The sequence below is a fragment of the Lepidochelys olivacea genome, assembly GCF_965140295.1.
Source record: "Lepidochelys olivacea isolate rLepOli2 genome assembly, chromosome: 6".
Lineage (NCBI taxonomy): Eukaryota > Metazoa > Chordata > Testudines > Cheloniidae > Lepidochelys > Lepidochelys olivacea.
In genome coordinates, this window is record NC_140416.1 from 61,922,307 (window position 1) to 61,948,419 (window position 26,113).

The window sequence follows — 26,113 nt, forward strand, 5'->3', positions numbered from 1 at the left end:
GCAGCCCCTTTCTGCTGCCAACTTCCTGGTTTTATCATAGCCCTGCCTGTTACTTCTCAGCTGGTCTCTATTCCCAACCAGGGGCTGCTTATCCAGCGTAATTCCCCTCAGGTGTGGCCTATCAAGTTAACTGGCCCCCTTCTCGTCATTAATGCTTTCAGACTAATGTGGAGTGATTATCCTATCACACATTGTCCCCCTCAAGGCTGCATCCCTCCGAGATATGGGTGCCTTCTCCCCAAGCATTGCCAGGTCCCACTCCAACTCGCCCACCACAAGAAGCAATTTACCATTCTCCTCCATGGTGTTTCCAAACTTTTCCTTCTAGAACTGAATGTCCTCTATGACTTCTTGTAAAGCCTTCTCAGTTGCCACCAATTTCTGTTGTCGCACCTTCCCTTGTTCTGTAGGCTCTCCAAGCACTCAGTCTTTCAGGGTCTGGGTTCCTACTGTCTTTAGTCTATTCTTTGTATTTGTCCCTGTATCCCTCACTTTTATCTTTGCAGGAGCCTTTCTTCATTACTGCATTGTCTTTCTTTACTGCACCTGTGCCCATGGTGTGCTTCACCCTATGTTTTGTTCTGTTCTAGTTAGGACCCTCCCCTTCCCTGGGCCACAGTTGGGTTACTTGTGACGGTAATGAACATAAGAGCGGTCATACTGGGTCAGACCAAAGGTCCACCCAGCCCAGTATCCTGTCTGCTGACAGTGGCCAATGCCAGGTGCCACAGAGGGAATGAACCTAACAGGTAATGATCAAATGATCTCTCTCCTGCCATCCATCTCCACCCTCTGGCAAACAGAGTCTAGGGACACCGTTCCTTACCCATCCTGGCTAACAGCCATTAATGTACTTAACCTTCATGAATTTATCGAGTTCTCGTTTAAACCCTGTTATAGTCCTAGCCTTCACAACCTCCTCAGGCAAGGAGTTCCTCAGGTTGACTATGCGCTGTGTGAAGAACTTCCTTTTATTTGTTTTAAACCTGCTGCCCATTAATTTCATTTGGTGGCCTCTAGTTCTTATATTATGGGAACAAGTAAATAACTTTTCCTTATTCACTTTCTCCACACCACTCATGATTTTATCTTTAATTTCTCCTCATATGGGACCCGTTCCAAACCCCTAATCATTTTAGTTGCCCTTCTCTGAACCTTTTCTAATGCCAGTACACCTTTTTTGAGATGAGGAGACATCTGTACACAGTATTCAAGATGTGGGCGTACCATGGATTTATATAAGGGCAATAAGATATTCTTCATCTTATTCTCTATCGCCTTTTTTAATGATTCCTAACATCCTGTTCGCTTTTTTGACTGCTGCTGCACACTGCATGGACGTCTTCAGAGAACTATCCACGATGACTCCAAGATCTCTTTCCTGATTAGTTGTAGCTAAATTAGCCCCCGTTATATTGTATGTATAGTTGGGGTTATTTTTTCCAATGTGCATTACTCTACATTTATCCACAAGTTACATTTTATTTGACATTTTGTTGCCCAATCACTCAGCTTTGTGAGATCTTTTTGAAGTTCTTCACAGTCTGATTTGGTCTTACCTATCTTGAGCAGTTTAGTATCCTCTGCAAACTTTGTCACCTCACTGTTTACCCCTTTCTCCAGATCACTTATGAATAAGTTGAATAGGATTGGTGCTAGGACTGACCCTTGGGGAACAACACTAGTTAGCCCTCTCCATTCTGAAAATTTATCATTTATTCCTACCCTTTGTTCCCTGTCTTTTAACCAGTTCTCAATCCATGAAAGGATCTTCCCTCTTATCCCATGACAACTTAATTTACATAAGAGCCTTTGGTAAGGAACCTTGTCAAAGGCTTTCTGGAAATCCAAATATACTATGTCCACTGGATTGCCCTGGTCCACACATTTGTTGACCCCTTCAAAGAACTCTAATAGATTAGTATGCCTCCTCACATGTCCTTAGGGAAAATGGCACCCTAGGCAAACTTGTATTTTGGTGCCCCAGCCCCTGTGGGCACACACACCATTGAAAAGATTAGGGAGAAGGCAGCTCCTGTCATCACCCAGGTCTCTTGATGATCACTGAATGGGCAGAAAAGGTAAGGCCAAGAGTGCACTGAATGCATGAAGGTTAAATAGGGTTTTCTTTGCCAGCAGTGGTGATGAAGGAAAGCATCCATTTAGAGTGGGAAAATGATGACATTTTAAACGTTAGACAGCTGCAGAGAATCCTATGTGCATCCTTCGACTGCTAGCAAAGAAGGAAAACAGCAGCAGCCTTAGGGATAAATAGATGGGAGCCTAATGCATGATATATGTAGAGAGAGTATCAGCAGGTTAGCTGGTTCTCTAGAGTAGGTGGAGAAACAGATTAGTTTGAGGTATTAGTGTGTATGTCATGCTGTCTGGAGTGGCTTACAGCTGTGAGTGCCAACCTCAGGGCAGACTGTCAAAAGACAAGGGCAGAAACCCCAAACTGGTTGTATGTTCTGTAATTGGATTTCATGAACTCAGTAACAAGTGTGAACTCCTAAAGCACTATAAATACATCAGAGGGATAAATAACTCTCCCTTTCTGGTATTTATGTTAAGTGTCAATGTGGACACAAGAACAACTGGCCATCAACAAGTTTAGACTCAAAATTAGGCAAAGGTTTCTAACCATCAGAGGAGTGAAGTTCTGGAACAGCCTTCCAAGGGAGCACTGGGTGCAAAAACCTAACTGGCTTCAAGACTGAGCTTGATAACTTTATGGAGGCGATGGTATGATGGGACTACCTACAATGGCATATGCCTATTGGGAACTGTCAGTAGCAAAAATACCCAGTGCCCAGAGATAGGATACTAGACTGGGAGGGCTCTGAGTTACTGTGGAGAATTCTTTCCCAGGTATCTGCCTGGAGGGTCTTGCCCACATGCTCAGGGTCTAACTGCTTACCATATTTGAGACCAGGTCAGCTTGTCAGAGACCCTTGGAATTTTTTGTCTTCCTCTGCAGCATGGGTCACTTGCAGATTTAAACTAGTGTAAATAGTGAATTCTCTGTAACTTGAAGTCTTTAAACCATGTTTTGAGGACTTCAGGAACTCAGCCAGAGGTTGTGGGTCTATTTCAGGAGTGGGTGGATAAGGTTCTGTGGCCTGCAATATGGAGGAGGTCAGACTAGTGTGACAAAGCTGGTCCTTGCCTCTGTGGGTCCCGCATTTCCTGGCAGATTTCGCTAGCCTCAGAGGCTCACTGTGACCCTCCACGCAACCCTTCTCTCTCTAGAGAGAAGGGTCACAGTCTACTGAGCCACTTTTATCATAAGCAAGCGAGGGAGATGAGGAGAAGTTATCCTTCCTTGCACAGTCTCTTGTCTCCCAGTCTCAGTGATTAATCAGGGGGAAAAGGTTGGGGGGGGCCCTCCCTCTACTCCAGGCTCCAGCCCAGGGACCCTAATAGTATCAGCTAGGGTAGCTGACCTTTTAGAAACATGACATGTACAATTCCCTGGGCTACTTCCCCCACAGCAGCCTTCACTTCCTCAAGCTCCACTTCACCCTTACCTCAGAGCCTCCTTCCTTGTGCCTGATATGGTGTGTACTATGCAGTCTCTCCAACAGCACAACTTCCTTCCACAGCTCCTGACATGCACACCCACCTAACTGGGAGGCTTTTAACTAGTTTCAGCCAGCCCCTGATTGGCTTCAGGTGTCCCAATCAACCTAGCCTTCTCCCTGCCTTCTGGAAAGTTCTTAATTGGCCCCAGGTGTCTTAATTGACCTGGAGCAGCTGCCATTTCACTTCTCCTGATACCAGGGATTTGTTTAGACTGGAGCTAATATATCTATCTCCCATTACTTTTCTATAGCCATCTGGCCTTGGCCCATCACACTAGATGATCACAATGGTCTCTTCTGAACTTAAAGTCTAGGAGTCTATAACAGTCTTACTATGGAGTCACAGATAGACTGGAATGCCCGGGGAACTATGTTGCCACCCAGGTAAATTGGACTATGTGATAGATGGTCACTTTACACCAAAAGTCACTACAATGTTCAGGTTGCTCCCAGTCCCAGTCACCTACCACAGGTCATTAGTACTCAGATCTGAAATCAAAGACAATGCCATAGCCAATCCTGTAATAAACTAATTCAAGATTTATTAACTAAGAAAAGAAATGAGTTATTTATAAGGTTAAAACCTACATATATAAGAATTTACAGTCTTAGATTTAAAAAGGTAATATAAGCTTTTACAATAAACATCTCAATATGTCCTTTAGGGCTGACCCATGCCAAACAACATTGGGATCTCTTGCTTATGTTTGGAGTTGAGACAGTATAAAAGATCCAGTTTGTCCTTGTCAGGGATTTTTATCCCCCCTACCCTGGAATCCAAGCTAATGGGATGAGTGCTCCTGCATGCAACCACTTCATGGGATGGGGCGGGGGAGGGAGGAGGGACGCAATCAACAAAGCCTTTGTTCCACAAGGGCCCACTTGGATTCAATAGTCCTTCCTGATGGGCAGGAGATAACACCCCTTATGGTAAACTAATATTTCACACTTTGTAATTCTTCTCCCCTGACTGGGGAATTTACAGTCTTAGACATTTTTATATTTAAACACTACCTTATAATATGGGATACCGAAGATATTATAACTAGGATTAATACATGCAGCATCCTACAAGTATTCCATAAAGTTATAACTCTAATATCTATTTTGATACCGCTGACCCACAGGTGAACCAGAATAAACCAGCATTTGTAAGAGTTCAATGAGGCCAAGGACCTTAGAATGAGCCAGCACCGGGTCTGCCAGCATCACCGTGTAAACCTGGCTTCTCTGGGAATTCACACCTTCCATTTGCCAGATCAAGTGTTGTATGTGTTAGAAAACTATATTAAATTGCTCTCAGAAGACTGTATCTTGTACATGCATGTAATGGATTAGAGGGTCTAATAAATCTTTTCCATTTCTAATTGCTATCATGAAGGATTCTTCACAGGGAGAAAGGGGAGAGAGGCAGAAGAAATGAATCTATTTGAATAGATGAAAGATAAAAGCTGAAATTATTTAAGATAAAATGCAATAAGAAAGATGATGCTTACAGGCATGAGCCATTATTACAGCAGTCCCTGGGAGTGACCTTTGTGGTTCAAATAGCAAAGCACTCTGTGTAATAATTCACTGTTTAAACATTCCCACAACATTCCAAAAAAACTGTAACATTCCAATTCCATTCATCTCAGCTCCAAGGTAATTTTTTTAAAAATCTGAGCAACTTTCATTCAGCCATCTTGAGGTATAATATAATAAAAATAATACATGTATTATTTTGTTATTTATTATTTTATAGCAACTGTAAGTATGATAAATGCATCACAGGAAACACACAGAAGACAGTCCAGAAAAATCTGCAAACTCAGGTCTCAAATCTGCAAACATTTATGCACATGCTTAACTTTATGCAAGTACAATATATTTTAATGTTTGCAGGATTAGGGCCTATCTGGGGAACTTGGCAGCCAAGTGAGGATTAAAATATACGTCAAAAAGGGAAGGGATGAGCTGCATTAGTGCAAATGAGACCAGAAACGTACCCACTATTTCCCAGTCTGATCACAAATTTATTTTTTCACAGATAACTAAAATATGGCAGAAAGTTCAAATCTGGCATGCAAACAGACCTCACTGATTTCAGGCAGCATGTATCATGTTAGTTCCTCTTCAAAATGAATGTAGATTTCATTAGTGTGGCATGGGAATGGAGCTCATTGTTGGAGAGCCTGTAGAAAAGTGGGTTTTGAGGGAGGGTGCATGATACACAGGATGGGAGAAGAACATTCCAGGTGCATTAGACACATTATCTGGGGAAGGGATTTAAAGAGAGCATGTCTCTGAGTTTTGAGGAGATTTACATGTACTTGTCTCTGGAGTGCTCTGAAAGTGACATCTTCTGTTGACCCATGTTTAACTTCTCAGCTCTTCAGGAGAGGAGTTTTACACGTGTTTTGCAACACCTTAGAGACAGATTCATTGTGGCTGAAAGAAACCACCTAGAAGCATCTACATAGACATTCTTTGCAAGAACAACGAGGCGTCCTTGTGGCACCTTAGAGACTAACCAATTTATTTGGGCATAAGCTTTCATGGACTAGAACCCACTTCGGCAGATGCAAGGAGTGGAAAATACAGGAGCAGGTATAAATACATGAAAAGATGTGAGTTGCCTTACCAGGTGTGAGGTCAGTCTAATGGAGACAATTCAATTGACAACAGGATACCAAGGGAGGAAAAATAACTTTTGAAGTGGTAATAAGAGTGGCCCATTTCAGACAGTTGACCAGAAGGTTTGAGTAATAGTAGGGGGAAATTAGTATTGGGGAAATTAGGTTTAGGTTTTGCAATGACCCAACCACTCCCAGTCTTTATTCAGGCCTAATCTGATGGTGTCCAGTTTGCAAATTAATTCCAGTTCTGCAGTTTCACGTTGGAGTCTGTTTTTGAAGTTTTGTTGTTGAAGAATTACCACTTCTAGATCTGTAATTGAGTGACCAGGGAGATTGAAGTGTTCTCCTACTGGTTGTTGAATGTTATGATTCCTCATGTCAGATTTGTATCCATTTATTCTTTTGCATAGAGACTGTCTGGTTTGGCCAATGTACATGGCAGAGGGGCATTGTTGTCACATGATGGCATATATCACATTGGTAGATGTGCAGGTAAACGAGCCCCTGATGGTGTGGCTGATGTGGTTAGGTCCTGTGATGGTGTCCCTTGAATAAATATGTGGACAGAGTTGGCACCGGGGTTTGTTGCAGGGTTTGGTTCCTGGGTTGGTGTTTTTGTTGTGTGGTGTGTAGTTGCTGGTATTTGCTTCAGGTTGGGGGGCTGTCTGTAAGCGAGGACTGGCCTGTCCCCCAAGGTCTGTGAGAGTGAGGGATTGTCCTTCAGGATAGGTTGTAGATCCTTGCTGATGCGCTGGAGAGGTTTTAGTTGGGGGCTGTAGGTGATGGCTAGTGGCGTTCTGTTACTTTCTTTATTGGGTCTGTCTTGTAGTAGGTGACTTCTGGGTACCCTTCTGGCTCTGTCAATCTGTTTCTTCACTTCACCAGGTGGGTGCTGCAGTTGTAAGAACGCTTGATAGAGATCCTGTAGGTGTTTGTCCCTGTCTGAGGGATCGGAGCAAATGCAGTTGTATCTTAGAGCTTGTAGACAATGGATCATGTGATGTGGTCTGGATGAAAGCTGGAGGCATGTAGGTAAGTATAGTGGTTAGTAGGTTTCTGGTATAGGGTGGTGTTTATGTGACCATCGCTTATTAGCACTGTACTGTCTAGGAAGTGGACCTCTTGTGTGGACTGGTCCAGGCTGAGGTTGATGGTGGGGTGGAAATCTTGGTGGAATTCCTCAAGGTCCTCCTTCCCATGGGTCCAGATGATGAACAACAAAACCCCAGCCAAGGAACCAGACCCTGCAACAAACCCCAGGGCCAACTCTGTTTACATATCTATTCAAGGGACACCATTATAGGACCTAACCACATCAGCCACACCGTCAGGGGCTCGTTCACCTGCACATCTACCAATGTAATATATGACAGCATGTGCCAGCAATGCCCCTATGCCATGACCTCACACTTGGTAAGACAACTCACATCTTTTCATGTATTTATACCTGGTCCTGTATTTTTCACTCCATGCATCTGATAAAGTGGGTTCTAGTCCACGAAAGCTTATGCCCAAATAAATTTGTTAGTCTCTAAGGTGTCACACAGACTCCTCGTTGTTTTTGCTGATACAGACTAACACGGCTACCACTTTGAAACCTGTCATTCTTTGTAAGAAAGTTCTAAACTTTACCATAACTACTTACTAAGAAGCTTCTACATATTAGTGCATTAAGGCACAGATTCACACAAACAGGATTACAGAAAAAGCCAATTACAGGTAATCAATCTCCCTACATCTATATATATGTGCATAATAGTCCAAGGGAGATTTTGCACTCCACATATGGGGTCAAGAAGATTCTATCACTCTGCTCTGCTAGCTCACATAAAAACCAGCAAGGCTCTTAAAGAGGAAGAGCTCTTCTTAGTTAAACTGAAATGTTCCACAGGGAAAGTTGCTGCCTGCTACAGCACATCGATAAAGTGATTACAGAAATCTGACCACAGCTAAACAAATGTTACTGAAACCATTACCTGCTGACACTGCTGGAACTGAGTAGTGTACTGGCAAGGTGCTGGAAATAAAACATAAGAGCATTATCATCCAAAAATGTGCATGCTGTTCCTTAACAGCTCTTAAGCCTGTAGAGTACCTCCCACGTTTAAAAGCCTTGAGCCTGAGATCACACAGGCGCTCTCTGCACTAACATGTATCTGGTCACACACATCTAGACTTCAGAACCACCGCTCTCATAAGGGTGACAACTTGTGCTACTGACAGGCTGAATTCCTAGATATCAGTCCTCACTGAAGCCCACACAAGATTGTGACCAGTAGCTATTAAAAATACTGAAGGAAAACACTGACATTCTCAATGAAAGAATGGGCTGATCTTTATTAAGAGTTAATATACACAGTCTATGGGCTTCCATGCAAATGGATGCAGTTGAACAAAGATCTTTATTTAACATTTCATCTCAAATTGATCTCAAGTAAACCACCTGTCAACTTGGTTTTTCCCCACTCATGTCTCTCCCTGGACACAGGATTAGAAAGCAAGAAAGTCCAGTCACTGGCATAACAGTGATTCTACCAAGACACTGGAGTGAGCACACACAGTCAAGATGGCTTGGAATGAAGAACTTGTTGCTGCTGCTCTTGAAAAGACTTGGAATCCTCCCATGGACGGGGCCCTCTGATGTTCTTCCAGTCATCAAAGTCAGAGCTTTTCAGTTTCTATAGATAAACAATAAACATAAAGCTATGTTAGGGCATGAATGCCTGGCTTTAAACAGAGTTCTTCCAAATATGCTTGTTTCCTATATTACAAATGTAACGTCATCCACTGGCTGATTAACTTTCACCCAGGACCAAATGATATTCTATAGAAGAAAAAAGTATACAGACCAGGAGAAAGAACGGAGATATATCATATTAAATGCCATCAGAAGCTATGATGACTGTAGCTGTAATTGCTCCTCTATATCTAGGGAAGAGAGATCCATTGGACAGGGCAGAAAGTGTTCTCAACTTTTTCTTTTCTTTTTAAAATCTACCCTATTTTTCAGGTCAGCCCTTTGACTGCAGGAATTTCTGGTGTTGAGGTCTAGAAAGCTGCCAAAGCACAACCAAAATTTGGCTTTTGCAGAAGGAACTACTCTTCTGGGAAGTAAGGGAGAGAAGACAATGTCTGATCATTGGTGCCCAGAGGTATTCTGCCTGTGCAGGGCAGATGGCCTCAGGGAGAGTTAGAATCAGCATGATCCCCTTCACTCCATACTACTTTCATATAAAAGAGAAGAATGCACGGCTTACCAGAATGTGCTTCCTAATTCCAGAAGCCACAAATGGGAGATGGGGCTATAGCCATGTTCCCAACCCACCTACCTATGTCCCCCTTTGGGGTGAGGAATACACTGGGGGCCATGTCTATATGGCATGTTAGTTCACACTGAGGGGTGTGCACTAGCGTGTTGTGCACTAACCGGCCCATGTGGACCCTGCTGGCATGCACTAAAAGCTTCTTAGTGTGTGTTAATGTAGTACTGTTTGAAATGGGACTATATGAACATGCACTAGGAAACTTTTAGGGCATGCTAGCAGGGTCCACGTGGGCCAGTCAGTGCGCAACACACTAGTACAGACTAATGCATTGTGGAGACAGGCCCGGGGCGTCTTAAGTGGCCAAAGAGCCTAGCACTTAAACAATGTCTAGATTTCCCACACAGGTGTTCTGGGGACCAGACAGGATCTTTCCCCACCCTCCTCTAGTACACCTGTTCAAGGGCATCCACAATTGGACTCTTCATGCATTTCTGTGACTGGGTAAAAAAAGGAACACCCTCCTGCCCTCCCCTGCCATGTACTGCTGCTGCAGAAGGCAAAGGGATGCTGTGAGTCCCCTAGGAGTATGGCTGTAGCAATGCACAAGACAGCATTTTGGCACAGGGTATTGCAGTTCTCGCCATAGAGAAGCTAGAGAACCTTTGCAGACTATTTTTTAAAGCCTCTCCAGTTCCCATGTCAAAGAACTACAACAGTAAAAGACAGAAGCCAAGAGAGTTTCTGCATCCAGTGCATTTTAGTGCAAAGTTTAATTTCAACGCAGTTACTGAAAACAAGCTGGAAGCAAACTCTGCTGACTCTTCCTTTAGTTTAATGCACACAGATAGTGGAGAAGTAGCTGCTTATCCCATGTCTTCTCCTTGACTATCTACTTTAGTTTCAGTTACTGCCCCTGCTCTCCACCTCCCATTCTCCCCACTTTATCCTTGAGATAGCACATTCTGAACCAAGTCCCACACTGGTATAAGCAGGTGCCTCTCCCACTGAAGACAATGCGAGTTCTGCTTGTTTACACCAGGCCAAAATTTGACCCACCTCTTCACAGTGCAGCTAGTTGAGAAACGGAAGTCCCATTTCCCACAAGGCATAGACTCTGTATTCAGTAAATTCCTAAACATGGAGCTTCACATCTGCTAACAGCAGATATGTGAGGGAGTTTGCAACATCATCCCAAAGGTTCACACTGCATTCCAAGTGTTACCGAAGTAGAGAAGATTGTATGTTATCAATGATTAAGGGTAAGATTTTGTGTTGGTTATTTTTAGTAAAAATCATGGACTGGTCACAGGCAATAAACAAAAATTCACGGAAGCCATGACCTGTCTGTGACTTTTGCTGCTGCGGCTCCATGGTTCCCCCCGACCACCATGGTGGCTGGGAGCTGTGGGGTGCCCTGTCCACCCACAGCAGCTGGGAGTTGCAGGGTGACCACACTTGCCAAAGAGAAAACAGGACACTCCAGCCGCTTGCCTGAGGCCTCCACCTCCCCCCACGCAAGGCTGTTGCCTGTTGCTGGACCCATCCCCCTCATCAGGATCGGGGCCTCACTGCAATAGGCACTTTACAAATACACCAGAAGACACCACCCTTGCCCTACAGAGCTTGCATTCTAATTTGCCTACTGTCAATAGGGATGACAAATAATGAGGAACTTGAATAAGGGTCACAAAAAAATTTGGCAGCTGTAACAGGACAGGCCTGCTGTTACTGGTTCATGTTATGTAAAACCTTCATGACACTTCTATAACTGGAAGAAATCTCAATGAGATTAGTCAGATTTCAAATAAATTAAGCAAGATCGCACAGAAAACACTTGTGCACGCGTATACATTCACCAGACTTTTGATATGAGGTAGCAGCAGCTAAATTTTTCATACAGTGGAATGAGTTAGCATAAGTACTTCCTGAAAACTGTCCTTGCTACTTTATTCAAATTGTGATTAGCCAGCCTTTCATTTCCAGTGGAAGAAATCTAAACTGACTGGGGAGGAGGAGAAGAGGGAGTTTAGGGAAGGTGCCCTATTATCCCATGCATCAGCAGCCATCACTCTGATTACAAGAGACAGAATTTAACACCTGACTCAAATGGAAGATTCAAAGAAAATACACTGCAAAGAACCTTGTGCTTTACAAAGGGAAAGCATTCTGACTTTATAAAACACATATACAGTGCACCTGTACACAATGCATGCTCTAGAAATGTTCAGAGATTTTCAATAAGCAGTTACTGAAAGTGAAATATATACAGTGAAACTTACAGTATCTGAAGAGACTGCCTAAGGGACCAACACAAGCAGAATACCTAATAGAGGATAGTCTTTAACTAAAGGTCATACTCAATTGTATTGGAAACCTTAGGAAGGCTTTGAAGGGGTCACTCTCAAGAAAAAGGGTTGCCAACAGCACAGGGTGTTTCAAATATATACAGAATCTAAGGAAATGAAAACAAGAAAATATTTTGGCAGTGTTTATTCCAAATTTAGCAGTATCAGGGTTCCTGAAAAAGACATTATGAATTACATAATGAAGGACTTAACATCCAAGGGATGGGTATAGTCAGTGTAAATAAGTAGATTAAACTATACAATTGATGAGGTCTACTGAGTTTATACTTGTCAGATAAAATTGAGTTACAAATCTAATCAATGCACAGGGAAATCGTACATTTGTTTGCTCAGGTGTTACATTCATGAAGATCATTAATAGTTTGTGACATTCACAACAAAGATTTCATTTGATGCCTCACTGCAAATCTAGGGAGAGTAGCTTCCTAAGAACACATGGCAGAATCTGCAACCATTATTAAGGCTGCGATTTAGTGATGGAGGTCACGGAATCCATGACTTCCAAAGACATGTGTGACTTCAGACAGTGCAGCTGGGAGTACCACCACAGCTCCCAGCCACCACAGGTGGCAGGGGGGACCCGCTGCTTCTGGCTACCGTGGGTGGCAAGAGGACCCCCTGTTGCTCCCCGCCCTCATGGATTGCAGGGTGGAACCCAGTGGCAGAGGGAATCCCCGCTGTTTCCATGGACCGCGGGCAGCAGTGGGGATCCACGGAGCTCCCGGCTGCCGCAGGTAGCAAGAGGGACCCCAGCTGCTCCCAGCAGCTGCCAGCAGCAGGGGGGATTCCCTCAGTCTAGAATGGACATGCATCAGTCTATTATCAGTCTAGAAGGGACATGTGTCCCATCAATTATTCCTTCAGAACAGCCAGGCTATAAAATTTCCCAAATCTGATCATGTCATAAAAGTTTTAAAAAGGGGTCCTTTTTTATTCAGGTAAAAGGTAAGAAGGAACATCAGCTATGAAAATGGACCTGTGTAGCAGGGTGCTGCTGCAAAAGTACCTAATTAGTCCCTGCTCAGCCAGCTCCAATCAAGAGAAATAGATTGGGTCTGGTGTAACAGGCATGATGCCTGGCCTGGGGATTGGCTCCACCTGTGGGACTGACAGGCCAGCAGTTATAAGGGCTAGGAGCCAGTATGAAGGGGGGCTGCCAGGAGAACGGACAGTTTCCTGGCTGCAGGCTGACTGCTAGCCAAAGAGGGAACTAACCCTGTAAGCCTTGTAAATAGTTCAACACTGGTGGTGGGAGAAGTGTGTGTGTGTGTGTAAAAATAAAGCCATGGGTGCTACATAACAGGAAGCCTCTCTGAGCTTTATTGGGGCAGTCAGCGGGCCCCAGGAAGAGGGGTGGGCAGAGGACCCTGTTACAACTGGAAAAAAGTCCTGATTCTCTATGTAGTTATTTACACCTGTACTTATTTACATCTGTGCAAAGTCTGGGTACAACTCTACTAAACCAGAACTCTCCACTCACACACACAATGGTGAGAACCTTTCACGCCCACTTTGTAAATGATTGCATCAGTGCAGGGCAATAGAGAATCTGGCCTTCAACTGTTACTGTGCTATTTTTATTTTTCTTAAATAAGCCGAACAACCCTGAAGAGTTAAGTCCTCTTTCTGTCCACTGAATAGGAAGAGCACAGGCAGCAGCATTACAAGCTTCCCTCAGATTGCCACACAACCATGTTGTACCAGGACCACATCTTTGGGTGAGAGGATAGCTCAACCCCCAAGTTCACTCAGTCTTTGGCTTCTCTGCTGAGAATGCCAATTAGTGCTAGCTGTGATGTGGACACCTGTCCATTAGGACCAAGACTGAGACACCAAATTTCACAGAAGTACCACATACTGCTGGTAAACTACTTTCAGCCACTCCCAACTTGAGATCTATACAAACTGGATGTCTAGAGGTGAAAAGCTCTACTCTGCTGCCAATCCCCTGCACTATTCAATCCACTAAACAGTCAATCATTGAAGGAGATTTAACCAGATCAGATTGACATCCCTTTTGCTACTTGTCTCAAATATCCCAAAGGATACTGAAAATTAATTGTTTAAAGTTAGAACAAGGTAGTATATCAAACCGACTGATTGTTTCTAAAATGCTAAAAATGCCTCTTTAAAGTCTTTGGCTGACAACAAGCTGTAACTAGAAGAAAGCTGCAGCTCTGTGAATAGGTGATGTGGCTAAAAAAGCATTCAGCTGCTCACTACACATTTTGCTTTTATAAAACTCCTGTTAAGCAGGTTTCAGTATTAGGGATACTGGATGGTATAAGGGACAGGAAGTGGCCTAGGGAGTCATTCGCTCACTGGTTCAAATCTGGTCCAGACTGATGTTGTTTGAAAATCATTACCTTGTGAGTTTGGGTATACGTTGTCCATGGAGGGCAAGCCTCCACACCACAAAGAGCAAACTGAAGTCAATAAAAATTCATTTGGACCTGGGAGCGCTCCACACCTCTGATAACTCAGGCCAAGTTATTTCAAGTTGGCCACCAAAATCAGTGGTCATTTACAACAATTGTGACTGTAGTGTCTCTGTGCTTCACTAACTCACCTGTAAAAAGGAGACAATAAAAACTTACCTCTTCGAGGAGGGTGTTAGTAAGCTTACTTCATTAGGCTTGTGAAATTCTCAGATACTTTGGTGATGAGCACCCCAGAAATACCTATCCATAACAAATCAAAAGGGGCAATTACTGCCCATCACTATGGTAACTGGCATGTAAAATTTTAGATAAAGATGGAAAGATCACAAAGGGCAGAGTATCTTCACAGTTGAAAGGAGCAGGGAAGAGAACTGCATCAAATCAGCTCTGTACGTGTCAGAGCAACAAATTACTTCTGGGGCTATAGTGCATGTAATGAAAGACCCTATTGTAATGTATAGATGTAGGGGGAGAGAGTTAAAATGGGTGTTTAAAAACTCCACCTTATTGCACTCATGAAGCTATATTTTCGCATGAAATCTTTCACAATGCAAGCTCTTTGCTCTTTTTATTTTCCTTAGAAAAGTTTGCTGCCACATTCGTTTAGTGATTTAAGGGTTATCACTTTGTATTTAATTATTATCTGTGATTAATCCTGCTCAGACTGGAAAGCTGCATGGAGTAATTCTTTTTAACCAGAGGGTGTTTCTTTGTAGTTTTATGTTGTTAACATATAATGCAAGGTGACAAGAGCTGAAGAAGTTGCAAGGAAAGAGAATGCAAAGTCTGAAGTAAGGTTTTTATTTAATGAAGGAAAGAATGGTTGTGAGATTGGAGCACAGGATTTAGACCTGGATCTACAAAGGAACTTGGGCCGTGTGACGCTGAGCATTACAGCATTTCTAGGTTAGGCACCTAGAAATTACTGGAACAGCACTGCAATCCACAGAGCCTGAGCTAGGTGCTTATGCTCCCTATACAACGAATGAGAAGAGATGGGAAATCCACAAAAGTCAGCAGGCTAGGCAGAGAGCCGGCTCAGAGAGCCAGTGGAAGATGCTGATGGGAGATAATTAAAGAGTTATTAGAGCAGGGGGACTGGACCCCTGGGTCGCCCACCTCCCAAATGGGTGCCGTCCACCAGGTTACAAAGTCATTCTTGCGCTCTCCGGCTGAGTGTTACAGCATTGTGACTAACTATATGCAACACAGAACAGCTTCAAGAGGAGAGACTGAGGGAGCCCTATATAAGAATATGCCCCAGCTCAGTGGTTAGAGCGCTCGCCTGTTCAAATCCTTTCTTCCTCACATTCCGGGTGAGTGCTCTAACTACTGAGCTAAGAGTTATAAGGTGGGCACCACGACCGCTTCTTTCCCTGGCCTCCAGTTCTCAATGGAACCCAAGCCAGTGGGCAGCCTCTCAGCATGCTTACCAGATTGGGCCCCATGAGTGAGTTAGTGCCTATCTTCCCCTGGTTCATGGATTGTACTGGGTCTTAGATGGGAGATAGGCGACTAGGCACCTAGGGGGAAGCAGTGCTCATACCCAGAGGCACAAACTTACCTGCCAGGGAACTTTTACCCTGAAAATTTAGATACTAAGTGAGTTTAGGCACCTACAGGATTTGGTGGGACTTTTGTAGATTGTGGTGGAGCCTAAAACTGGGACTTGGGTGCCTAAGTCTAGTGAAGACACGGTAAATCAACCGCTGAGCACTCTCCCATCGACTCTGCTACTCCGCCGGAGCGAGAAGCGTAGGCGGAGTTGATGGGCGAGCAGCAGCAGTTGACCTTCTGCAGTGAAGACACTGCAGTAAGTAGCTCTAAGTACGTCGACTTCAGCTATCCTATTTTCGTAGCTGAAGTTGTATAACTTAGATTGACTTAGCTCCCCCTCCCCAGCACTCTAGACGATGGCCTCTGCATCCAAGAGATTTGGGTTCTCTACTCAGCTCTGCTGAAGACTTGTGGTGAAATCCTGATCATGCAGAAGTCCCATTGCCCTCAGTCATTAACTTCAATGGGACAGGATCTCACTCTCAGCACATGAGCTTGGATAAGTCACTTTAGGCCCAGATCCTCAAAAGTATTTAGGCTCCTAACTTCCACTGAAATCAGTGGAAATTAAGAGCCTGAATACCTTTGACAATCTGTGCCTTATTATCTCTGTGCATCAATTTCTCCATTTTTCAAATGGGGGCAGTACATCCCTCCTTCACAAGAATGTGTAAAGCTTAGTTAATATTTGTAAATTGCTCTGAGAGCCTTGGATGGATGGTAGTATGGAGATGCAAATTATTTAACAGCCAGAGTATTTATTGCACTCAGTAATCTGTGGGTTACATAGCCTTTCCATTTTTAAACTAACCCCACACTGTACTGGCCAGAGGGCCCCAGAACCCACGCACACTGCAGGATATCAGCAGAGGCAGAAGGCCATTCATGCATTGCTTCTGTATGCACAGCTAGTTAAGTGTGTATTTACTGGTTCAAAGAATTCACAAGTTCCAGTAGTAAAGCCGATAGAACATGGCCATTTACTTCTACATTATCTTCTTTCCTTAAACAAAAAAATCTGGAAAATTAAAAGCAAAATAGTATTAACATTATGTTAAATCTGCAAGAACAAGCACTGAAAATTCAGTGAGTTCCAACCTTAACTAGGATACGTAATATTTTCTTTTCCTCATTCCCTTGTTTATGGAAGATTAGCATATTAAGATACAAGACCTTAGAAATGCTCAGAAAGAAAAGTAGTATTGCTCTTTGTCACTGAGGTGTGCCATAAAATTTACAACATGTGCACCAGGGCAAAGAAATTTCTTTACTTTTGAGTGCTTAATCTTGCCATCTTAATATTGTACTAAAACGTTTAGAAGTAAATCCTAGCCAGTGTTTTGCCACTTGAAAGGGCCCCCTTCCAGCAGAACCAGCAGGGCAGAAGTTTGAGAGGTGTTCTCTTTCTGCCTGGAGTCCACCTCCATGGTACTCTCTATGTAGCTATGTGCTGTGAGATTTGGGGTGGGGTCAGCCAAAGCATGAGGCTCCCCTGCTGTGCAGCTTCTCTGGTTTTTTCCCCATTCCCCATACACTGCAGGATGAGCATGGTAGGAGAATGGGGGCTAGGGACATAGTCTAATTGTATGGATGGAGTAACATCTGGAGAGCACCTCTGGTCCTACTCCTGACCTAGGTGGGGAAAGGAATACAGATTCCTCCAGCACTTTCCTCTATGGAGGTTTCCTGCAGTCAGCTGAATTTGTCAGGGTGGGCACCAGGGAGAAGACTTGCTCCTTATCTTGCTTTGACTGTAAGCTTTACAGAGATATGTTACATGGCACATGTAGCATAAAACATATTCCAGTTATGTCATATTCCCATAAAGCATTATGGGGTACAACGCCACACTGGGGTACACATACCCCTCAAATCCAGGGCAACAATAAAACTGTGAATGTGGACACGGCCAAAACTCACTAGAATAATACATTTTCAAAGTAATGCTTAAGGAGTTCACAAAAAAGAGTAAAGAATGAACATGGTAACACAACTACAAGTAAACAACCGTGAAAGACCACTCTATACCTTTGCTCAAATGATAGCTCCTGAGCTATGTGGAACTAGCGGCCCTGGTGCATTTCCTTGAGGGGCAGTCAATTAGGGGAATGCCTAGAGATTTAGCTGCGTGGCTAAATCCCCATACACTGCATTAAACATTTTCCTGCAGGATACTTTATACCAAAGACTTAGTGATTCCCCACAGGGGCACATTTTTTCCACTGTATTCTCTGGTGACTGAGATAATACACAATGCTGGCACTGAAATGTGGTAAGAACCAACCAGTCCCTGTGACACAGAGATAAAGGCACCAAGAGGAGCAGATGAACTGCAAACCATTATGGATAGCTCCATTTTGAAGAAGGGGAGAGAGGAGGTTATTTATTTCAGGCATTTGTATGATCCCGATCACAGTAACACTGTAGATGGCTTAGAACTTTTTCTCGGGGGGTTGGTATTCATTTATCTAAGGAGAGCCAATGACACTCTAAGCACTAAGGATAGAGATCAAAAGGAGTCTGACACTCAGCAAGTGAAGAAAGAGCTGGCACTTATGGAAAGTCTAGTACAAAGAGATACGTCTTATACGGTGTTATGAATGTGGCCACATTGGGGCTTAGGTGAATATCTAGCAATAGTGAATTCAAGAGGTGAGGGCCAGCTACTGAGAAATCCTGGCCCCCACAAACCTCATTTATAGGATGGTTAACTTAAATGTTCAGGACAAGCACAGGTTGGGTGGCAGGTCAGAAAGGGAGAGTGTGTGCCTTGACTTGCTGTGCCCTAGGCTAGTTAGGGCTTTATAGATAATAACCAGCATCCTGGCAGGAATGTGCAGTACAAGAACATTAAGTTCTTTCTGGCATGCCCTGCTCTTAATACATTGAGTTGCTCTCTCCATTAGTTTAAGTTCTGGGTGGTGTACCCTAGCCTAATGGAAACAAAGGCTTGGATAAGCCAACATTTTCAACAGAGAGAAGTCTTGTTGGGAGAGCAAGAACCTTCCTCCTTGTACTAAGGCTCTATTGCCAGCATTTATTTTAGGAGCCTGTGCCATAATTGCTGCCCAGCTTCACCTTCCTGTAATACTTTGACCTTTTCCTATGACCCACATCTTGAACCGCAGGTTTATGAGATTTTTGAAAGAGGAAGAGGGAAGGGAGAACAAGATAACTTATGTATATATTGTACATTCACTCATCAAATACAGTACTTAAACAAAAAAACTGTCCTAACTAAAATCCACTTGGTGTCATACCTACTGCTAGTCTTGGTATGTGAAAGACTAATAATTAGGGCTACGTTTTAGTCACGGGTATTTTTAGAAAAAGTCATGGACAGGTCACAGGCTGTAAACAAAAATTCATGGGCCCATGACCTGTCCATGACTTTTACTAAAAGCCCCACCATGACTAAAACTTGGGCATGTGTGTGCGCACACACGTGCCAGGGGGGCGGGGGGTCCGGGACCCCCTCTGGTGCTGGGGGTGGGGCCAGACCCAAAGTCAATTCTTAAGAGATGTAAATGGCACAAACCAGCTTAGCAGAGATAATAAGTATAATATTTCTTTTCATTCACAAGACATCTTGTGTAGGAAGCAGCCTTCCCAAACCACACCCCCCAAACCTCTTGCTCAGCTGTTTGAAGACTGAGATGCCATTTAATAATTTTGCAATATTTGCCAGCAATCTCACATGAAAAGTAAACAGTTACACATTCCTCACCCAGGGATAAAATGTTGCCCCCTCCTCCATGGATGCCTGGGTCCCTCCATGCAGCAGAACTGATGCAGTTCCATTGTGCAAAGTATGGGACATGATTTGGGTGGGCCATTGGGCAGGGGATGTGAACCCATTGCATGTGGTGGAGTTCAGTCATATTTCCTCACGCAGACTTATTATCTGATCTAATAAACTATGTAAGGTGGAAGTGGATCAGTATCTGGTTTCATAGATCACAGAGTTTAAGGCCAGAAAGTACCATCACCTCATCTGACTTTCTGTATATCATAGACCATTAAGTTTCACCCAGTTATCTCTGTACTGAGCCCAGTAATTAGTTTGACTAAAGCATGTCTTCCAGAAGGGCATCCAGTATTGATTTGAGGACATCAAGAGATGGAGAATCCACCTTCTCCTTTGGATGTTTGTTCCTGTGGTTGATCACTCACACTGTTAAAAATTTATGCCTAGTTTCTAATTTGAATTTGGTCTGGCTTCAGCTTCCAGCTACTGGTTCTTGATATGCCTTTCTCTGTTAGACCAAAGAGCCCTTTAGTACCCGGTTTGTTATCCTGGATACCTTTGCTAAATTCCAACCCAGGTAATTAATTGTGTTTTGTCTTGAAAAATTCTTACTGCAACTATGCATTTGCAGTCAATTAGTTAAAAGGAAAACTGTCAACTTGAAATCTAGTCAATTAAAGGAGAGAGAGAGAGAGAGAGAGAAAGAGAAAGAGAGAGAGGATGCTAAAAGTATTTTCAGGTTCTTCACATGCTCCTGAGTCCCTCTTCCTACCATTTTTGGGGGGTTTACAATCATATTTTCCAATTTAAAAATATTTTCTCTCTTCTCTTCTGCTGTTGGAAAGACTCACACAAATTATTGGGGAAAACTAAGTAAGGCCCCAATCCTGCAAATTTATGTGCGCACTTAATTTTAGACTTTGACTTCAATGGGAGTACTCCTGTAAGGTAAGTTAAGCACAGGCTTTAAGTTAAGTGCTGTGCTGGATCCAGGCCTCAATGTAGGGACACTGAAAGTGACTGCCTACAAAGTACAAAAATCTGGAAAAAAAAAATTTCCTCAAATCTCTTTCAGGTATAGTAATCCTCAGGGTAACACATAATTTAGTAAATAAACAATTTCAAACAGAATTGTGATTAAAAGTTGACTGTGACCCTTTACATTTGCAAACCACTTTAGATCCTAGAAGATAAAAGATACTGTAGAAACAAAAATTATTATTAGAAAGAATTTTGCCACTTTAGCACTTAAAAAAAAATACTCTAGACCTGTGTCTTAGCACAAGTTATATACTACTTTGCATTTTTTACAGTTTGTTCTACAAGACTCAAGCATGGAACTACATTCACATTAGTACCCGTTTCAGCTATGGAAAGGGCAATGATTTATTAGTTAAATGGGAGGAGCAAGGACTAGCTGGCTCTGTGAGAACACAAGTGTGTGTGAGAGGAATGCATGAGCAAAAGGGAACATGTGTAAAGAAAGTTTGCTCCTTTGGCACATCTCAAAGCACGAGATGGATGGAACCAATGATAGACCTGAGAGATTAACACTTCAGTATAGACTGTACACACAAATAGTGCCCCCCTACTGCAGTCCTTGAAATAACAGCAATACCAACTGTGCTCCTATGTGGGATAAACTGAACTTCACACAACTATTAAGCTATAGTGAAAAAAATGTCTTTACATGAAACTTGTCACTTTAAATCATGACTTGATGATATCTTAACTCACCAAATTCATATTGAGTCAGGATATAATGTTATAGTACATTGGAAATATCTTTGCCCTGCGAGCCAGGACCCAAAAGATGGTAGGGTAAGCTTTAAGCAGTATTCTCAGAATACTAAAATAATTCAACACATATTCCGAGAAGAAGAAACAACAGAAGTCAACGGAAGGTTTTTACACATCAGACAGCCAAATTTCATAAAAGGACAGCTGTCTTCAACAGCAGCTATGTAAAATAATGCTGTTAGTATAGCAAGATTGTAAAATAATGCCCTTCTCCTTTGAGTATTACATAATAATTATGCAACCTTTTAGGGCCCTTGGCATTTTACTATTACTGTCCTTTTATATTATATATAATATATATTATTATTATAAGCCTCCAAGTAGCTCTCTATATAAAATAAGATGTTCTTAAGCAGCCATATTTTGGGTAGCCTAGGAAGTAGTATAGGAAAAAGGTAGAATACAGGGTCCACAGAGGAGAAAGTTTACTGTACTAAAGGAGAGAGATGACAAAGGACTTGTCCAGTAATTTTTTTTAGTAGGAATGGAGAGGAAACAATGGATTAAATAGTCGCTCTGATACAGCCCAATCCTGAGAGGTGATATACAACCCTGCTGAGGGACTGAGCTCCTTTAACTTGCACTCTAGTGAGAATTTAGGATGCTCAGCATCTAGCAGGTTTGGGACCATAGTAAAGTTTTTATAATTACATACTTTTATATATTTGCATTTTGACAATAGAGATGGGCCCCAAACTGATCTGAATCCACCTTAATTATGAGAAATTTCAAATGCTGATGTAATCCAAATAACATGTATTGGTCCTCTCTCTATAATCAAACACACTGGAATGCAAGATCTGAATGCTGTGTTGTTTGGTAAAGGTTGGATCTGGATCTGAACTATGTGGCTTGGGGCTCATCTGCAGTTTAGATTGAAAAAAACAAAAATTAAGAATGTTTCAGTCACTTCTGCTATCGGGAATGAGCCTCACAAGAATTATCTGAACATGCATTTAAGATTTTGTTATGCCATTTTCATTTTATTAACACTGACATCTCCTACAAGAGTCAGAGCAATTATGGCCGATTAAATACTGTCCTTCAACTATGTACTTAATTGTGGTTGAAAGGAAATGCGGCACACGTACAGTTCCATTTTGAGCTTAGAGTTACGTATCATGTTAAAAGGACAGAGACTGTTCTTTTCATTGCTCTGTGGTTCTTTCACATAAATAAATCAAACCAGAGTTATAATGCATATAAGGGAGCGTACAAGACCAAAGGCTCTCAAAAGGCAAATGGAACTGTCGTTAGTGGATTGTAAATTATGAATTTCAGGCTGGGATTTTCCATTCATACTCAGAGTATGAAGCTTTCTGCCCCCTAAACACTATAAAACAAGTTATTTGTAAAAAGTGTAATGCCCCAAATTTGTTTCCAGTCATCTTAATTTAACAACTTTACCATACTAGAGAGGAACAATCTGTGTCCTTATGTTAGAAAAGCAAAAAAAGAATATATTATTATTATTATGATATAGAAAATTCATGATGGATGGGATGATGTGATAGAACGGTTTTATTAGCGAGTCCAGTTACGATTAAGGATGTAAATATCGGTTTAAAAAGTTAACCAGGGTTAAATGATTAAAATTATATCAGTTAATTAACCGGTTAACCGAAGTGGCGGGGGGCTGGCACAGCAAGGGCTAGGCCCGCTTCAGCCGGCCGCCCTGGTGTGGCTGAGGTCCCACCAGACATCCCAGCGCCCCTCTGGTCGGCCGGGACTGGGGTCCCACTGGCGTGGTGTGGCTGAGGTCCCGCCGGCTGGCCCAGAGCAGCTGGGGCTGGGGCCCCTCTGGCCAGACACAGCTGGGGCTTGGGTGCCTCCCGCCAGCGCAGGACTGCAGGGGTTAACGGTTAAGGTTGGTTAACCGGTAAGCCTAATGCTTACCGGTTAACCTTTTACATCCCTAGTTTCAATCATTTGAATATTTAAGTAGGGTGCAATCAAGTTCTTGACACCCATGTGTCAGGAATTTCACCTGCAGATAATTGTAGGCAAAAAATTGTACCCCAAATTATTTGTGCCCTTTCATCCCTCTCTCCCCACTCAATAACAAAACAAAGCAAGTGCAGAAATAATGAGCAGATAATTTTATAAAACTCTACAATTACCTAAAAAACCTTTCTACACATCAGTGTCATAATTTTAAGGGACTGAGCCTGAAAAACATTTTATCTCTGGAAAAGGAGGTTCTGCAGCTTTCCTAAGGGATAAACTCATTTCCAGCCTTGAAGACTTATGAGATACTGGACATTAAACCTGTTGCTAGCTCAGGGCTCCATCTCAGAGCAGTGTAATTGTGGGAAGAAATACATTTGAGAGAAAGGAGGAAATATTTCTGTGTGATATATATATATTTTTTGATGGACAAAGGGGAAAATGGCAACTGTCTGAAAACTGCACAGATGTTTGGAATATAAGTAGTAGTTATGGAGGCAGATAGATTAATGGGTAGGGTCAGCTAAGTGGTCACATGGTGCTGCCATTTCTCACAAGGATCTCATCATATGATATGTAGCATAAATGCTGACATGCACATATTCTATCCAAGTCCATTTTTAGCTTTACTTTTACAGACTAGGCTAGCCACAGAAAGTGTTAGCTTCATTTGTAGGGCTGTACTTGGCAACTGGACATCAGGGCTGTGTTTAGAAAGAAGCATTGCATGTTCAAAATCTTTTACCAAAAAAAGAAAACAAAACTTAGTTTTACTGGACAGCAGTGAATTAAAGGCAAAGAGTTAGTTTAATTTTAGTTATGGGCAGGCACACCTGACCAACAGCTAGGGTAGGCAAGACAAGGCTACAAGCCCTGAGCAACAAGCCTACAGTACCTCATATTCAGATTCCAATGATATCTTATTCTTTCTGATTCTTTCTTCCAAAGCTGGATCCATCTGTAAGGCAAATGGAGAAGACATCCAAAATGTTTATTTATAAAATATACCCAAATTTGAAAGAAAAACAATTCTCAATCTTCTTTTAAAAGAAAACTAAACGCTGAGAACAGAGATATTTCTTGCATTGCCCAGATACCATGGTGATGGGTGCAATCTATGAACCTGTATAGAACAAAGGTCAACAGATTCTAGTTCTTTCAGACTAGCAGAGGGAAAAAACTGCAGACTAGAGGGCCCCTCATTGTAAATGCCCTGCCATCAATCCCTAGATGCTTAAATCTAAAGCTTGACCACCTCATCGAATCTCAACCACAGGAAAGGGGAAAGATGTGGTCATGCTATTTAGGCTTCCCGCTGTCAGGACTTGAGGTTGTAGAAGAGGCATGTAACACATTTTGATTTACAAAGCCAACTCTCGGGCCAGGGTTGCAAATCTTTTGCTGATTTATGTGGTAGAAACCATGTGAAACTTTTTGCTTCTGCCTAATTTTGACGCCAAACCAGATAAAATTGGGTGATTTCTGCCAGTTTCACTGGAGTTTGGGTGCTTGAACAGAAAATCAAGGAGTATGAACCCAAGTAGACCACGATAACTGGGTTTTGCATAGCTCAGGCCCCTGGAGGGAGCTGTATTCATTCTCCAAGTGAGACCCCCCCGCCCCCCAATTGATACGTGCTATTCAGATACATTAATTAGGGTAATCAATCAAATAAAAAAAGATCAACAGAAACTACATTTTTAGTCCTTAAATAAAAATAACATGAATGGACTGGATGGCTAAGGGGACTGGTACAGGGATGATTCTTTCACCTATAGGTCCCTGGTTCAATTGTGATTCAGTTCAGTGATCAAAAGTAGTTACTCTCTGTTCAGTGACCTATGACCAATGAGCTGCGTGTTCCAGTTTAATTTCTAGTGGCCAGAGGTCTACATCACAATTAGCCCTAAATGGCACCCTTGTAGGTAGTCTCAGAAGAGAGGCCAAAGACTGACTGAACCACAGAAAAACAGGGTGAGATACAGTACATGTGGCAGTGTAGCAAAGTGAAGCTTGCATTATTGTTGCCCAAGCTATACCATGAACCAAGGCCTCATGTCCTTTATGATGCACTAGAACTATGCTACACAGCAAGGATCCTGGACTTATGTGGTACCAATGCCCTCCCACTCCTTCACTGCTCCGCAAGTACATTAAAGTAACCCTTGTGTTACTTAATTTTATATTACCTGCACTTTATGTCACTCTGCCCATAAATTTTCAGTGTACCACTGTTGTTTATATTGCAATGCATAGGGGTGGGTTTTCACAGCTGGATGCTAAGAGTATTGGTACTCAGGAAGCAGGTGAAGGTTTGATACTGGAGAGGTAAATTCCTCATTTCCCACTCCAGCAACACTGTATTAGCTGTCCCATTGCCAACCCCGCCCCCCCCCCATTCCAATATCTGCTTTGGTCTCAAACAAATGTGGAAATGATAATAATAGTCAATACACATTAGACCGATGGTTTTGCTCAAATGAACAGCACAAGTCCATGGAAATGTCCTAAAATGGTTTGAGTTCTTTCAGACCTAACCCAGAGAGGTGTAATGGGCAACTATCCTCTGCCCTGAAAGTGCTCTCTTGCTGAGTCCTGCAAGGCTCTATCCTTTCCCTGATATTATTCAATATCTATATTAAGACACTGTGGGAGCTAGTGTCACACTTAAAAATGTCAGCAAAATACAGATAATATCCCACTGTACATCTCCTTCACATCAGATGTAAACAGAACCAACCCACTGCATTCCTAATGCTTAGCACAGATCAGCCACTTGAATGAAG

General features: G+C 42.6%; 1 protein-coding gene across 2 annotated transcripts in view; it reads right to left on the minus strand.

Moving 5' to 3' along the window:
- Window positions 1–8,519: 8,519 nt before the first annotated feature.
- COX16 (cytochrome c oxidase assembly factor COX16) overlaps window positions 8,520–26,113 on the minus strand; it is a 53,558-nt gene continuing 35,964 nt past the window's right edge. For both annotated transcript variants that reach the window (XM_084630269.1, XM_084630270.1), the window contains 2 exons: window positions 24,223–24,285; window positions 8,520–8,880 (listed from right to left, as the gene is read on the minus strand). In XM_084630269.1, the coding sequence (XP_084486395.1) occupies window positions 8,764–8,880; window positions 24,223–24,285 (180 nt within the window). In that variant the 3' untranslated portion in view covers window positions 8,520–8,763. The remainder of the gene's footprint in view (window positions 8,881–24,222; window positions 24,286–26,113) is intronic.